Below are 17,231 nucleotides of genomic sequence, written 5' to 3' on the forward strand. Positions count from 1 at the left end.
CGGTGGGTGGAGGGGAAGTGATGGGGTGGAGTGGGGATGACATGGCAGTCAGTCAGGCTCGAACCCACCAGCTCAGAACCAGTACCATACCGACTGAGCCACTAAGACATCCATGGCTACCTAACTCTCCTCTCAACCCCCTGTGCCCTTAGCTGAAGAACGAGGCGGGTCTGTGAATGGCTATACTCATTGTACTTTAACCTGGCCCAGTTTTTCGCCTTTCTGCAACCTACTTCATGTAGCTCAGTTCGAAAAAAAAATCTGATTTCAAGACAATCGCCTGAAAGAAGTAAGCACACATTAAATAAGTCATGGAACTTAAGAGTAAGTCCCGTACTCAGGCTCTCTGTTCCTTGGTGCGACTCGGTAGTTCTGTCAGTTTAGTGCTGGCCCCACGTTTGGACAACGCTAATGAGTAGTGAGTCTGAGGCCCAGCGACTGCCAAGGAGTTTGTGGGGTGGACGCCTTGTCCGCAATAATCAAATAACCAAACCTACACCCACTGTCTACGTCAACTTTGTTTCACCGTCTTTACCTTGTTCTACACTCCTATTCCCCGGCTGACTACGGTTTCTTATCTCTCTCTCTCTCTCTCTCTCCAGCATATAGGCTGTGTGTGTGTGTGTGTGTGTGTGTGTGTGTGTGTGTGTGTGTGTGTTGACCTATATTTAACGCTTTGTTCCATTCCACCAGGCGATTTTTGTGTATGTTGTGGGGACGGCTCAGTCAGTGTAGTCAGTATCTACCCTACTTCTTTCACTCTTTCCCGACTCTCAGTGCCACAACCACGCCCACACTAGCCGACTGAGCCGTCCCCGCAACACACAAGGTACCGCCAGAGGAGTTTCTAGTCACAGTGGATCGCTAAGAGCCCCCCCTCTTTAACCAGACAGAGAAATAAAAGGTGACCCACAAATGGAGCTCCACTGGAAACTCGCCTGATGTGTTGCGGGGACGGCTGAGTCTGCTGATGTGGCCGTGGCATCTTAGGAATTAAAACTTAACTCCCACCCATACTGAAAAATATTAACGACTTCTCAAATAAAGCTCACCTCTTATTCACCTGTGTTTTTCTCTACCTCCTTCCCTTATTCAGGAATTAATTAAAGTGCCAAATGCAAGAAAAAAAAGAATAGGCTGTAGGAAAAGGTCGCCATTATTTACCTTATATCTTTACTTATTCATTCGAGTATTAATGATTGCTTCGTGGGATTCTTCTTTACTAGTTAAAACCTGACACTTTTTTTTTTTTTTTATCTGAAGAATAAAAAAAAAAATGTAGCCTCCCCCCATAACTGACAAAAACCCGCGAGAAAGGCTATTATCATATAGTAAACACACACACACACACAAACAAACACGTACACACACACACACACACACACACACACACACACACACACACACACACACACACATGCTAATCTCTTTCTCTCTAGTTGCAATTATCATACGGTATAAGAAAACGTGCCATATGCAGAGAAATGTACGTAAGAGACGACAGACAGTACGACCCCCAGCAAGCGTCGTAGTACTGAGAGAGGCCAGGTTGAAGTCGTACAAGTTAAGGCGTTCTTGTTGACGGTATTGATTCAGACGTTACCGTGATGTGAGAGAGAGAGAGAGAGAGAGAGAGAGAGAGAGAGAGAGAGAGAGAGAGACTGCCTTTTGAAAACCAACAACAAACCTCTCTGGGAATACTGTGCATGGGTTTTTTAAATTTGTTTTTCCTTCCTCTGTTCATCTTGTAAAAAAATAGTTTCATAGTTGTCGGCAACTTGACTATTCGTTTTTAACCTTTTCATTCCGATAACCTTTTTTTTTTTTTTCATTCTTGCTACCGTCAGACTATTTTATTCAGCTTACGAAGGACTTTTCGAAGTCCCTCCGTGCAAGGTTTGGGGGGTCTGGGTTTACGATGGAAGAGTTGAGAGGTAGGATGGGACTGGAGTGTAATGGTGTTGTGATGAGGAGAGATAGATTGAGATGGTTTGGACATGTGGAAACCTGGTCGTGGTGTAGTGGTATGCTGCCTGGCTCTCATCTGAGAGTCCCTGGTTCGATTCCCGGCATATTGGTAATTTACAAGATGAGGTGGAGGGCGTTAGATAAAGCCTCTATTAACCCTTTCAGTACTAGACCTTTCCCAGCCTGAAGGAAACCGTCTGTGGATACCGTCGAAGAGGTTAACTGCCATTATCATCATCATCATCATCATCATCATAGGTTCTGGAATATCCTCATGTGCTCTGTTTACATCTGATCCCTCGTAGGCCCTATCAATTAATGCCTTCACTACGATGGCCACATTTTCCTATTGCATGCTTGCTACTGTATATGTGTCGATGTGCATCTATATGGATGTGTGGAAATGCCTTATGCCTGTGTACGTGTGGCTGTGGGTGGATGCTTGACTGTGCTTATGTGCATGCATGACTAGATATGTATGGGCGATGTGTGTGTGTGTGTGTGTGTGTGTGTGTGTGTAATTCACCGGGTCGGTCAGGATCACTTGATGGTCGTAATGGTCAGCTTTTACCCTCCCGGAAGGGAGCCGAGAGCTCATATAGTCCGATCTAAGGGCAAGGCTGTGACCTTCACACACGCACACACCCGTCCCCTTGCTCAAGGGTGACAGTAACCACCCACTTCGTCGGTGAAACTTTTCGCAACCTGAGCGAGGCGCGAACTCCCGTCCACCAGTTGGCAAGCGAGAACGTTACCACTGCACCAGCGAGCAGTGTGTGTGTGTGTGTGTGTGTGTGTGTGTGTGTGTGTGTGTGTGTGTGTGTGTGTGTGTGTGTGTGTGTGTGTGTGTGTGTGTGTGTGTGTGTGTGTGTGTGTGTGTGTGTGTGCGTGCGTGCGTGCGTGTGTGTGTGTGTGTGTGTGTGTTGCTAAAGGAAGGCTTCAGTTGTGTCGGCGGTCACCACACTACACGGTGACCCACCCCGCCTCACTCACGCACAGACACACACACGCAGAGTCCTGTCTGGGGTCGCATTGTGACACCCAGTCCACTGAACGGAAATTAAAACACGACAACGCCCGCTGCGATGAATGGTGAGCAGCGGTGTTGATGGTGTGATGGTGTTAGTGGCGTTGTGGTGCTTAGTGGTGGTAGTATATTCATTTTACTTTAACGTGGCCGAAAATTGCCAACTCTCCATCCTGAATGTTGAGCTGTAACAAAATATTAACACTAGTGCTGGTGCTGGTCACGGGGAAGTGCTATGGAAATGCTGTAGACCTGCAGTACTATTTTACTCTGCCACTGAGCTACGGGAAATAAACTGAAAATGGAGAAAAATCTGAGTCAGTTAAGGTGAAGGAACTATAGTTGTGGCAGCGGATCAGCTGAGAGAGAATGAGTGGTCAGAGGGAAGCAAGTGGTGGCAGTGGGTGGTGAGGCCAGGGCCATGTTGCCAGCACGGTGTCGGCGGCGGCGGGCGTGTGTGGCGTGTAGTGTGGTGGTTGGCGTGGTGGGCGTGGCTGCGCTGGTGTGGGGGGCAGCACCGCCGCCCGTCACACCAATATTCCTGGTGACGCCTCGACCCGCCGGCAGATACGCCCTGCAGCCGCGGGAGCAGGAGAGACTGAAGACGCAGCCAGGGACCGAAGCTCCTCCAGAAAGGCTGTGGCATCTGGACCTGAAGGGTGGTGCGCCCCGGGTGGAGATCGTGGAGGGTCTAATGGTGCTGGCCGCAAGGGCGGGGGCTACGGGCGTGCTGGTGGAGTGGGAGGACATGTTCCCATACACAGGCGCCCTTGCCAACCTCTCCGCCTACAACGCCTACTCAATGGCCGAGGTGCGGCGCATAGCAGCTGCGGCAAAATCTGCTGGGCTGCGACTGGTCCATCTCATGCAGAGTTTGGGCCACCTGGAGTACGCCCTCAAACAACCTCAGTGGGCAGGTCTGAGGGAGGGTGAGGGTCCGGGTGAGGCGTGCCCCTCCACCCCTGCCACTGCCACCCTGGTGACGTCGGCAGTGGAGCAGCTGATGGCGGCAGCACCCACGTCATTGGTGCACATAGGAGCTGACGAGGTGTTCACGCTGGGTCAGTGTGCCAGGTGCCGCGACCGCCACCTTCCGCCCCTCGACCTGTACACGGACCATGTGGCCACGGTGGCACGGCAAGTGAAGGAGGGGTTGGGTGTGCGTGTGTTGATGTGGGATGATATGCTGCGACACGCACCCACGCGAACACTGCGTCGCTTGGCTGACCTGGTGGAGCCTGTGGTGTGGGCATATGGCCCTGACGTCACCAAGATGGTGCCACCCTACATCCTCAGGACCTATGCCAATATCTTTCCCAAGGTGTGGCTGGCGCCGGCGTTCAGGGGCGCAACTGGCCCTCAGGCCATCATGCCCGACGCAGCGCGCCACGCAGCCAACACACTGGCGTGGGTGGAGGTGGGGCAGCGGCTGCGGGAGTATGCCGGGCTGGGGGTGGCGGGGGTGGTGGTCACCGGGTGGGCGCGTTACGACCATTTTGCCGTTCTCACAGAGTTGCTGCCGCCCGCCACGCCGTCGTTGGTGCTGACGCTGCTTGTGGCGTCGCGGGGCTTCATGACACCCGCCGTGCTGCGCGACGCACACGCCCTGTTGGAGTGTCCCCCACACGTGGTGCTGCAGCCCGCACAAGACCCCCTCCTATGGAACACCCGCGATTGCGCCTTCGTCGGCGCCAATGTAGCCACAATGCTGCACCGCTACGTCCGCCTGCGGCAGGATGTGAGGCACCTGCGGCGGGAAACTGAGGAGGTGGGAGGATGGCTCACGCCCTACAACATTCGGCACAACTTTTCCTCCCCAACGAGGGTGCGGGAGGCCACCGTCAACCTGCAGAGTTTTCTAGCGGCGCTGCAGGACCTGGAGGATGAGGCTGGTGCGGTGCTGCCTCAGTACCTGGACCCGGCCACCACGGCGGAGTGGCAGGAGCAGCACCTGGCGCCCCTCAACGACACACTCACCGCCATGGCCCGTGCCGCCAAGGCACTCACAGCCCACACCACATGGCCACGCCGACCCATCCCACCACACGTATATACCCTCACACCACACAGCCAAACCCTTAATGTCTCCTTGGGGACAGCACCGTAACACCTTCACTCCCATGACATAGTTGTTATCATATTCCTCTTGACGATTTGTACCCGAACAGGGTCTCTAGCAGCGAATGGACTGATGATGGAGGCTAAAGGCAATCTATATAATTCACTAGGTCCACAAGTATTTCCATATCTTATGAAAAACAGTCTATACTGCTTATACGCTAACTTGGCCTAAAACTGCCATCTCTTTGTCTTGAAATCTCTGAACTGTACCAATAGTCTAACACTAAAATATAGTGCTAGTCGCCAAAAATAAGCCTATGCTATGGAAAGCATGTACTGTTGAGCCGGAGCAGCAACTTTTCTGCCAATGAACTATGCGAAATAAGTTGAAAAAAAAAAAAATGGGTCGAGTTAAAAACAACCGGCTATAGTAGTGGTAATATGAGAACATTAATTAATGTAGATAAGGGACAGTCGCTTTAATTCTTTTCTTTTTTTATGGAAGAAGGATCCAATTTACCAAAGGCTAGAAGCCTGCACAATTGTTCATTGGTGTGAGAGAGAGAGAGAGAGAGAGAGAGAGAGAGAGAGAGAGAGAGAGAGAGAGAGAGACTGCTTTTAAAAGACCAGTGGCGTACCTGAGGGGGGGAGGGGGGGCTGTTTGAAACTGCCCCCCAGGCCCCCAATTGAGGGGGGCCCCCAAAAGCCTGATAAATTTATATGCTTTTTTATTAATATTTAAAAATATATATATTTATCATCCCGACAGTCCCGGCTAAGATATTACATAAGTTCTGAGAATTAGGGGGGCTGGGTTCTTTGCGGGGCCCCCCTCCTGGCCCCAAATCTCTAGGTACGCCCCTGTAAAACACTGGAGGTCAAAGGCAGAGGGAAGTACAGACAGAGGAAACAGTCCCCGAGCTGAAAAGAAAACCCAGGGGCAGAGGGAAATGCGTTACACCAAGGCAAGGATGAACCTGCCTCCTGAACTAGTGCCGTCTATATTCTAAGCGGCTTTGAAGGCTTCGTGACACATCCTTCTCAGCTATATATTCTGCATATTATACCTCAATATCCTCCTGTGTTACCGAAGCAAAAAGTTTATATTAAAACCTATTTAACATGCCGTACAGGAGATAATTAAGACTTTATATGCAAAATAAATTGCTAAAGAGAAGGCGTTACGAAGCCTCCTATGACACCAAGAATACGGTTTGTAGCCTAATTATAACGCGTTTGTTTTAACCTGACGATGATCCGTAACTCCTCTCAACAGTTAGTGGTTGCAAGCAGACTCGTGGGCTGCTTTCACTATACCCGTTTTACTCAAACTTGACCTAAAACAGACATCTCTCCACCTTAAAATATTGGGTTATAACAAGAGATTAACACTAGAATACGATGCAAGTCACGAAGAAGTGTTGTGGCATGGAATGTCACAGTTATTGTCTTGCTGTCATGAAGCTACGTGAAATAGGCTGCAAAAAGGCAAAAATCTGTACTTAAAGTATGAAGCTAAGAGGAAATGACAGTATGAAGTTAAGGTAAATGAGTAATGTAGTTTGAAGTTAGGTGAAGTGACTTACAGTATGAAGTTAAGGTAAAATGAATTACCATATGATGTGAAGGTAAAATAAGTTACACTATGAAGTTTATAAAGTGGCTTATAGTATGACGTTAAGGTGAAATTACTTAAAGTAGGAAGGTAAAATGACATAGTAAGAAGGTAAAATGACTTACAGTATGAAGTTAAAGTGACATAGTATAAGTTACGGTAAAATGACTAGTATGAAGTTAAGGTAAAACGACTTATTGTGTTAAAGTAAAACGACTTAAAGTGTGAATGTTGACCACTCGCTTCACTTTAACCTGACCCAGATTTTTGTCCCTTTGCAGCCTATTTCACAAGCTCAGTGGTTGAATAGGGTAACGATGCTGCTCGACATTCTTTCCACAGCACTTCTTCATGACTAGTATCATTTTCTAGTGTTAGTCTATCGTTAAAATCAACACTGAAGACGGGGAGATGGCACTTTTAGGTCAAGATTGAGTAAAGCGAGAACAGTAAGGTAACCAAGGCGACTCATTCCTACCTCACAACTACGGCTCATCGTAATTTCATGCACCCACGACTTAGCATTTAAGTTGTGGGAGTGGCCCAGTTCCCTCAGGTGAAAAAAGGACAATAGTATAGTTACTAAATTACTGACGGCATACATTTAAAACCTATTTATACGATGATACCCTTTATAGTTTCTTGCTGCTGCCTCCAGACGACTTTCTTCAGCTTAAGAGAACCCCTTAGTAATGTACAGTATGGGATGACGAAAGCGGTTTTTAACTCCTCCAATTCAAAGTCTTGCCTCCCCTCCAGTTCAAAGTCTCTCCGAAGTTGAATACAATCGTGTGGAGGAATAAAATTTGTTCTCTGTATCTCAAAGTATTGAAGGAATTCATTTATTATAAACGTTACGTATATACGTCAGGCGCATCTATAAGACAACCAATAAACAAATAACAAATTGCTGATGGTTTTACTATAATATGGATTCAGTATTCCTAATGTGTGTGTGAGGATAAGCTTCGCAGTACCTCTTTCTCAGTGATTTATTCTGCATATTACACGATCACAATTGTACCGTATGTAATTTATAATGTTTTATACAGATGCAAAAGGAAACTGAGGTGTAGAGTGCAGACCACATCGCTAAGGAAGAGATGTTACGAAATCTACAGTAGAGAATACGACTGTGCGTTAATTTTGCAACAGATGTTTTGATAGATCTGATTTTAGCCTCTTCAGTCTGGTAATGTGTTTGTAGTCTCATTTTCGCTAATTTCAAGATATTAAATTCAGGGCACAAAATCAGTTGTGTATGGACAGGGTGATAAATAAGTTGGTTGGGCAGTGAAAGGTAAAAATGGTAGCCTACACTGATGGTGGAGAAGGAAGAAAAAAGTGAGCAGATGAAGAGAACACTTTAAGGAACTGTTACACATAGAGAATGAAAGTAATGAGTTTAAGTGGTTGGTGAATGGCAGGGAGAAGTAGGGAGGTGGGAAGGAAGAGTAGTGGAAGCAACTAAGAAAGTCAAAATGAGGAAAGCCCCAGGAATTAATGAAGTGTGTGGTGAAATGCTGAAGCATGGGGGAGAGATAGTACTAGAATGGATATGGAAAATGTGCAGAATGTCATGGGAGGATGGTAGAGTCCCGGAGTTTTGGAAGTCAGGTATAATTATTCCCCTGTAAAAAGCAAACTGGGAAAAAGTGCGTGGTAACCACAGGTGCATTTGTCTTCTGAGTGTAATAGAAGAAAACTATGGTAGGATATTTATTGACAGAGTTAGAGAAATAAAAGGAATTAGATGGAGAAGAACAAGGAGGTTTTAGGAAGGTAAGAGGTTGTGTAGATCAGATATTCATCCTTAGGTTTTTAGTGAAAGAGTTTCTAGATAAGGAAAAGTTGTATGCAACCTTCATGGATCTGGAGAAAGCATATGACACAGTGGATAGACACGGAATGTGGAAAATATTATGAATATATGGAGTAAATGGGAAGCTGTCGAATGCTATGAAGAGGATGTACGAGGGTGCTAAGGCTACAGTGCGTGTCGATAGTGAACTGAGTGAATTTTTCTATCTGAATGTAGGACTGAAACAGGAATGTGTCATGTCTCCATGGTTGTTCAATCTGTATATGAATGCGGTTATAAAAGAGATACAATTAGGTAGGGCAGTGGATGGTGACGCGGCGCTATTGAGAGAGGGTAGCATTTGGAAACTTCCTGTATTCTTGTTTGCAGATGATATTGTATTGTTAGGTGATGACGAAGGGGAACTGCAAGTCTTGGTGAATGAGTCTGGGAGAGAGTGTAAGAAACGGAATATACAGGTGAATGTAGGGAAGAGTATAAAGTTATGGCTTTCGAGATAAATGAAATCTCTGAATCTACAGTGAGGTTGGATGATGGGAAAAGGGAAAATGTGAGTGCGTTTACGTACTTGGGTGGTGTGATGAGTAAGGATAAAGTCTGGAGGATGAAGTGCCTGAAAAGGTACAACAAGGAAGAAAGGCTGCTGGTTCTCTGAATGCAGTGCTAAGAGATAGAGAAGTGAGGATAGAAGTAAAAAAGGAGCTGCATGACAGTCTTGTGATACCAACTCTAATGTCTGGAATGAAGAGACTCAAGTCAAGAGTGGGAGCAGTGGAAACGAGTTATTTGAGCGAAGCATGTGGAGTTACATGGAGATACAGACTGACAAATGAGGAAGTGAAGGAACGTTGTGGTGTGGATGTGACAGAACGCGTTAGGAGAGATACACTGAGGTGGTTTGGCCATGTGGAGAAGCTGGAGAACGAAAGACTAGCAGCGAGGAAAGTGTATATGAATATGGTGGAGGGGGGGGGGCAGGGAGGAGAAGGCCGAGAAAAAGATAGAGGGATGGTGTGAAGACATGTGAGGGGGGGGGGGTTAACTGGGGGGAGGGCAGTGAATGGTGGGGGACGGGGAGACATGATGGAGGCGATTTGTTTGGGGTCACCTCTTATGGGATTAAGGCGTCTGGCAATAGATAGATTGACAGACAGTATGGAGTTAACGGAGACGGTTCTAACCCAGTCATTACACATGATTGCTCGAATTAGCCTAGCAAAAATTGTCTGGCTGCAACAACACGAGAGAGAGAGAGAGAGAGAGAGAGAGAGAGAGAGAGAGAGAGAGAGAAACGATTCCTTCCTTCACTACGATTACGTATTCTGTGCTTTATTCTTGCTAACACCAGACGGTTTTCTTCTACTGGGGGGGGGGAGGCCCGGGAGGGGGAACTACAGACTGCCGTAGACGGGTAAACTGTAGCCTTTATTGACCAGTAAAGCACACAAAGACCCTTATTAACCTGAATAAATTCGTATGGTGATGACAAGTATAGGCTAATTACATAAGAATGTCATCGGACTCAAAATGTACAACTTTCTCACAGCTTCTGGGTCCTACCTCAACCTACCTTTTAGATAAGAATAACGAAGGCTGGGACAATGATGATGCAAAAATTTGTTAAAAGGAAGAAGGGTTACGTACGATGATGATGTAAACACAAGTGATAAAAGTATGTTCAGTGATTTCAATCACAACCTAAATAAATAATGAAATAAGCTAACCTGCTTAAATTGTTAGGATTATTAAGTTAATACCAAAGAAGCAATCCTTTGTCTTCTAACCTAGGAGAGAGAAAGAGAGAGAGTGTAAATATCAAATGGCATTGTCGCCATTAACCAAATAAAATAAAAAAGATAACGAAAAGGTAAAAGACAAAAGAAAAAATATATACTAAAAACCTCACCTTCACCAGAGCAGAGAAATACATCTCCATCTATCTGTCTATCTATCTATTGCCAGACCCCATAATCCCGTAAGGGGTGGCCATTTGACTCAGTTATTTGTATTACAGGGAGGGGCACCAACCCACTTGTTGACACGTAGGGAGCACGGACTGTTTGGTTATATGGTTACACCCAGCGTTGTAAATGGTTTCTTGGCTTACAGGAAACCATTTGGCTTCTCACTCAATGTAAAGCCACCTGTAACGGAAAGAAAAGCAATAAGTAGTAGCAGGAAAGATGGGAGAAATAGGAAGTGAGGAGGGCAGGCACAGAAAAAGAATGATAAAGGCTAAGGAAGAAGTAGGCGGCACTACATCAAGTGGATGATGGTCGCCACCACCTACCATTAAAATACATCTCACCATCAAGAAATAATATACTGTGCATGACTTTACTGCATTATTCTCAATTACGGTACTTTTTTGCATGTCACATCCTTCTCTCCTCTTGTACGTTACTGCAGCAAAAGTACTTCAGTAATAAACATACGAATATCAAGGTGTAATATGCATTTTTATAAACTGCTACAAAAATGGTATTACGACGCTTGCCAATTCTACGGTCGTAATGTATTGGGAGAGGAATGCAACAACAGCAAGTATATAGAAGTTAAAACAGCGTAGACTGCAAATGTAATAAAAATATAAACTAAAGAATCCTAAACACTGTCCATATGGGTTAGGTTATCTATCAACCATTTTCAATACATGCTTACTCTAATACGTTAATTCTGAACAATCACTGTCATCACTGTTTTTTGCACATTGCGCGCTGTCAATATCTATATATTTACCACAAAAACTGTGTAGTAAATATGTAGAGAAAGTTCAGAAATGCAATACTCAGTACTCACCTTTCTCTCTCTCTCTCTCTCTCTCTCGGTGTGGAGTTCTGTTGATTACCGTATTTGGTAGACCGGCACGTAGATTATCAACAATCACACACCATCTTAGTATTTTGATTTTTATACCACTGGATTCCAGTTTCCTCACTATTAAAACTGATGTGTACGATTCTGATTGTTTCTTTTGTTGCTTTCAGAGAATACACTAGTGAAAACTGCCTTTTACAGTGCAACATTGCTGGAAGCATATGATGACTGATTTTTATTGTCCAAAAAATCAACGTCACCATAACATTAAAAATTACCCAAAACGAATTGAGACGTCTTCGTTGCATTGCACTTTAGGTTTTTACTAAGTAAACAACACTTGGCACTTGGATTGACAACTTCAATGGCCGCTTTCATGAGACCATGGCCAATGACGAGTTTTATGGTTGTAAATAAACTCTTGATGTGGAAACTACGCAAAGTTTCATCACTATTTTATCACACTCCGTGCCATAATGGCTATTGGTGCCTAAACGAGTAAACGAGCAGTAAACCTAAGTAGACTTAGCAGTAAACTGCAAAGTAAACACGTCAGCTGTAACATGCAATGTCAAGGTGTCAGCACCAAATGCACAATCCTCGAGCTGAGTGGTTCTTGCCTAGTTTATTATCACTTGATCGCACTTACTGAGAACGCTTTCCTAGTCACGCTGTGGCCATGCTGGCAATCCTGCATGCAAAATTCAAACGTTCCAACCATGGAGTGCACAATTTAAAACACATGTCCCGGCTAAAGGAATGTATATCTAAATTCAGAATACAGTAGATCTTATTCATCAATGGATAATTCATTTTCACAGGAATTAGAAAAGAAATCGATGCCAACAGTAAAAAGGTCAATTTTCCACACAGTAGAACAAAACTTTATATTTGTTGATCATACGAGGGAGTGAGAAAAAAAAATTAATGCAGCTGATAAAAACTGTAGCCTAGTAAATAATATATATATATATATATATATATATATATATATATATATATATATATATATATATATATATATATATATATATATATTCGTTCTTGAGTTTATGAAGTTGCATTTATGAATTGCCTCGCGGGCCTTCAAATTGTCTTGCGGGCCTTATACGGCCCGGAGGCCGGACGTTCCCCACCTCTGATTTAAGAGGTACATAATTATTACTATCTCTTATGGTTATGATACTGAATCGCTATATTAGCTGTCTTGATCTTGCTTTTACTTAACAGCTTGCGAATGACGTACAAATTTGCAGTACTACCGGTATTTAAAAATTAAAAAACGATGAGTGGATGTTCTCGACTGCTCTTCCAGTATTATTGGCGCATATTTTTCAGCTTTAAGGCGTATGACTGATACTTGCAGTTTTCTTGAAACAGTGGGTAGATATTAAAACTCAGCTTCTACCAGTCTGTTACGCATTCTGCTTTCCATATTTTGCTCTATTGTTTTTTTTTTTCTTGTTTATGAGGCCAATTAACTCGCTCAATCTTATGTACGGTAGCTTTCATTCTTGCTATCTCCATACTACTGTATTTAGCTTATGAGACTTTTCAAAATGAAGGAGTTATACACTGCAGAGCATTCATTAACCTCTCCACTACTAGGGGACTTTCCTAAACTATATGAATGAATGAATGAATAGTGAGAAAAAACTAGCACCAAGCCTAGAGAGGCTATGTGGCATAAGGCAGCAAAGAATGGAGGACAATCAAATTTGATGCAAAATACGCAGAACAGAAAGAAAAGCAGTAACATTAGAAACAGAAAAAGTAAGAGAATCACAAAGGAAATAAGTAAGCAACGAGGGCGGGATAATAATGAGAGGAAGGGAAAAGCAGGGTGACGGTCATGAAGTATGTATGGGCAGTCGAGAAAAAGATGTCTGATAGTCATGGGGCAGTTACAGCGTGAACAAAGTGGCGGGGGTCACCACTCATTAGGTGACCGTGACTGAGGCAGGTGTGACCCAAGCGATGATGAGCAAGGACAGTCTCCTTCTCCCATCAACGACTGGGATGAGTGGAAATAGACCAAGGAAGAACAGAAGTGTTATGCAGTGTGTTCTGTGTCCCGACTTCTAGGGTCCAGTCACGGTGCAACTCTGGGTCCTTAATTCCTGACCGGGTCAGCACTAGCAAGGAAGGGAAACACAAACGCCACGAGTAAACAAATACACTAATATATTACTAGAGAACAATTATACACACAACATTCTATGACCAGAGTCGAAATTACATAATGCCTTACACTGATATTGATCTCAATCACTGTCTTTGTCTCACATCTGGGTTATTTCCTCACAGTATCACAGGCAATATTTCACCAATATAGCTAGTACATCAACATAGATTTGCAGGCAACACAACCCAGCATACCCACAGGGACAGTTTTTAAGCCTAGGTGTTAGCGTGACATAGATGGGTCCTAGCTAATACATCATCTTCGCGTGACATGTACGGAAGTCCCTAGCTAACTTTGCCTCTATACACGCGTCACACAGGCCGAGAATATACCGTAGGTCACACTGGGGGAAGTGGGGTGGGGGGAGAGGGGCTTAATGAGGATAGAGAGGGTTTCACTCTGTGGGGCCGGGCCGGGGGCAGGGAGGAGAGGGGGGGAGGGTATAGCACTGAGATATTGCTGTGTTACGTGAGTGACACGGGCTCGACTGTCACCGTCCGAGGGAGGGGGATCTCAACCCTGGGCTGGGGTTATACACTCCGCACGTGATTCACAGGGGCTCGATTCATCAGCAAGGGGGTGGGAAACACTATGAGTGGGGGGGGGAAGTGTGTGCCGCGTACGGGGATAAGGGGGAGGAACACAGGAGAACGGTTCACTGGTAGTTCACTGAGGGGGGGGGGCCTCACAACACTGGGGAAGTATACGAACACGAGACCTGTTACTCACGGCTCTGACGGAGGGGGGGGGGGACTACGGCCCTCGGGGAAGTGGACCTATGCGGGGAGCTCCAGGTGGCGGCCAGGTGTGGGAGGCGGGCCGTCCGGGTAGCTGTGCAGGACAGTGGGGCCGCGGCGGCCCTGCAGGAGGCAGGGCTCTCGGGACTGGGACCAAAGAGGGCCAGGAGTCGGACTATACGCCGTTGGCCCTTAGTAGCCTAATCTTTGGGGTCCGGGGGAGGGCCCGGTGGAAGCCCGGGGGGAGGGTGCCGCCGGGGTGGGGTGCCGGTCTGGGGCGGCCGTCAGTGAAGAACTGCGGCCACTCGCGTCGGGGGAGGCCCTTCGGCCACAGCGAGCACCTGGGGAAGCCTGCTGGCTCTGGGGGCTGTGGCCTCTGCTGCGGGAGGACTGGGGAGGCTGACAGGGTAGGACTGCAGCCTCTGGTCCTGGCGGAGCCCGTCAGCATCTGGGATGGCCCAGGCTGGAGGGACTGGATCCCAGGCCTCGGGGACGCCTCGTCTGGTCTGGACTCAGGTGGGGAGCCTGTCGGGGTAGAGCCTCCAGCCTTCCAAGGAGAGAGCTGGAAAGAGTGGCACCTCGCTCTAACCCCAGGGCGGTGGGTCGAGGGAGAGGTCGACTCTTGCCTGTGCTCCTATGTGGATCAGGGGCGTGGGGGCACTCCTGTCATAGGGCTAGGGCCTCCTGACCTTGAGACGTCGGGAGGAAGAGGTCGGACTCTCTTGGCTTTCGACACAGCTTCGACAGAACGTGACCTCCTGTCATCGGGTCAGAGTTATCTGTCCCGGGGATGTCAGGAGGACGAGGTCAGATGAATCTTGCGGCTTACGCCACAGCTCCGACGAAGCATGCCCTCCTTCCGTGTGGGAAGGTCTTGTGCCTGTAACGTCGGGAGGAAGAGGTCGGACGTACTTACTCGGCTTTCGCCACAGCTCCGACGGAGCGTGCCCTCCTTCAGTCTCGGCAGGTGAATAGCAAATGTGGAGCCGATCCAGAGGACTCGGCGTCCGAGGGTGTGCTTGGGAGCTTGCCACTGTAAGTCCCACCCCGATTCTGGCGAGCATTTATTCCCTCCACTGGAGAGTAGTGTACTTTTCCTGTACACCGTCGGGTGGTCTGACTGCGCGGAAGAGGGGCGCCGAGTCACGAGGGAGATATGTCGTTGTTGCCGGGACGTTGAGCCAGATAAATCAGCCCCTCTGGTGAGGTGGGTATCACCCCCTCACTCTCTGCTCCTGGGGTTGTGGTGTCGGGTTCACCCCGCCGCGCGTGTATTTCAAGGTTAAACGAGATGAAGACAAGTGCAGGTGACCTGGGAGTCCCAGGAAGTTTACCATAGGTAACGGAAGCAGCAAGTAAGAATAGGAAAACAATCATGAGCAGGAATGGGTCAAGGAGAAGACATGAGAAACAGAGTTGCAGAACAAGCCAGTGAATTGCACGTTCATTATCGGCAATCCCAACATGACCAGGGATCCAGAAAAACTGAATCGACTTCTTACGCACAGAAAAATGGAAAAGCCAGTCTTGAATTTGGGTGACAATTACTAAGTGGATGACAAGAAGAAGCTCACTGAGAAAAAAAAGTACTATGGGAATCGGAGATAACAAAAGAAAATAGGAACGAAACAGAGAATTCAGAGTGAAAAGAATAGCATAAAGTTCCGCTGTGAGAACACCGGCAACAGAAGGAAGGGAACTGGAAAAACAAGACTCAGGGAAGCCATCAGCAAAACCAACACTGCGAAGGGATTTGGAACCATCGGTAAAGATAAGAGTAGCAGAAGAATGAGAGTAAATGGGAGCGGAGAGCGACAGGAGAGAGAAGAGAGAGAGAACACGGGAGAAAAGAACAGATCATTGGAGGAGGTAAAAGCCAAAGGGGGGAAAAAAACACTACGAAAGGGAAGAGTGGGTCGAAAAGTGAAACCAATAGACTGAAGATGTGTAGGGATATGGAGGGAGAAAGGAAGGAGGAGATGAGAAGCAGACTGAAAAGAACGGCGGAGAGAGGGAGGAGGGCAGAGCAATTTGTTAGGAGGAAACTGAAGCAGACGGGCATAAGACTTAACTGTAAGGAGAGAATGCTGAGACGAGAGGGGGGTGGTAGGCTACGGGGTATACAAAGTGGGGAAACGGAGTGGAGGATGGAGCATTGGGGGATTGTAGCAGTGAGGTCAGGGAAGCGGTAGGAGAGAAAGGCAGGCGGGAAGAAGGAGAAATACAGTAATATGAAATGTGTGTGTGTGTGTGTGTGTGTGTGTGAGAGAGAGAGAGAGAGAGAGAGAGAGAAGGGGGGGGGAGACAGATTTTGGGGAGGGGAGGAGACAAGACAAGAAGAAAGAATGTAGAGGTGTGATGTGCAAATTTTGGAGGAATACTTACCTTATATATATTACTCTACCATTTTCTTTAGAACCAATCTTTTTTTATTGTTTTATTTGTTTTTTTAGATTTCCTATTGCTCAATTTTGTGTCTTGACATGGCTCACGTTTCTTATCTTGGCTGATTTCTGCATCCTGAAAATAATCTGACTTCTTTCAACACTTCAGTATCTGTGGCCAATTATAAATTATCACACTTCGTATCTTGGCTGATTTCTGGATCCTGAATTTAATTTGATATGCTGATGTATTTCAACACTGCAGTATAACTGACGAGTTATGCAATATCAGTCTTGCATCCTTTTCAATACTGTCATGACAATACCCTTCACTTACCTTTAATGCTATGGACTGCAATCGAGGTTTGCAAACAAGGGTAATTTTTTTTATTTTGATGGCAATAAAAAAACGAAAAAATTCCTCTGTTGACTGACAAAAGACTGGTGTCAAGTTATTCTACTGCAAATGGAAAAATATCAGCAAGTACACTCTACTGGATAGCAGTTCTCTATAGCACCAGTTCACCATCCATTGCCCAGATGCCTGTTTGGCTTGTCCACCACAGCCCAGCTCTATCATAGTCACACTTTATCTTAATCCAGCTTTATCCTGGT

At 46.3% G+C, this 17,231-nt stretch overlaps 1 protein-coding gene across 1 annotated transcript; it reads left to right on the forward strand.

Annotated features, from left to right (window-relative positions):
* Positions 1-3,416: 3,416 nt before the first annotated feature.
* On the forward strand, positions 3,417-5,102 carry LOC145401323 (hexosaminidase D-like). Its single transcript, XM_080273649.1, has one exon. The coding sequence runs from the start codon at positions 3,417-3,419 to the stop codon at positions 5,100-5,102; it is 1,686 nt and encodes a 561-aa protein (XP_080129775.1).
* Positions 5,103-17,231: the final 12,129 nt, after the last annotated feature.

Source organism: Coenobita brevimanus, chromosome 55 (genome assembly GCF_032717465.1).
Source record: "Coenobita brevimanus isolate Jiangsu-jjx chromosome 55, ASM3271746v2, whole genome shotgun sequence".
NCBI classification, from domain to species: domain Eukaryota; kingdom Metazoa; phylum Arthropoda; class Malacostraca; order Decapoda; family Coenobitidae; genus Coenobita; species Coenobita brevimanus.

Bases quoted from the DNA above. Each gene is read 5' to 3' on its own strand.
- LOC145401323 (XM_080273649.1), top strand. From the start codon at position 3,417: ATGTTGCCAGCACGGTGTCGGCGGCGGCGGGCGTGTGTGGCGTGTAGT.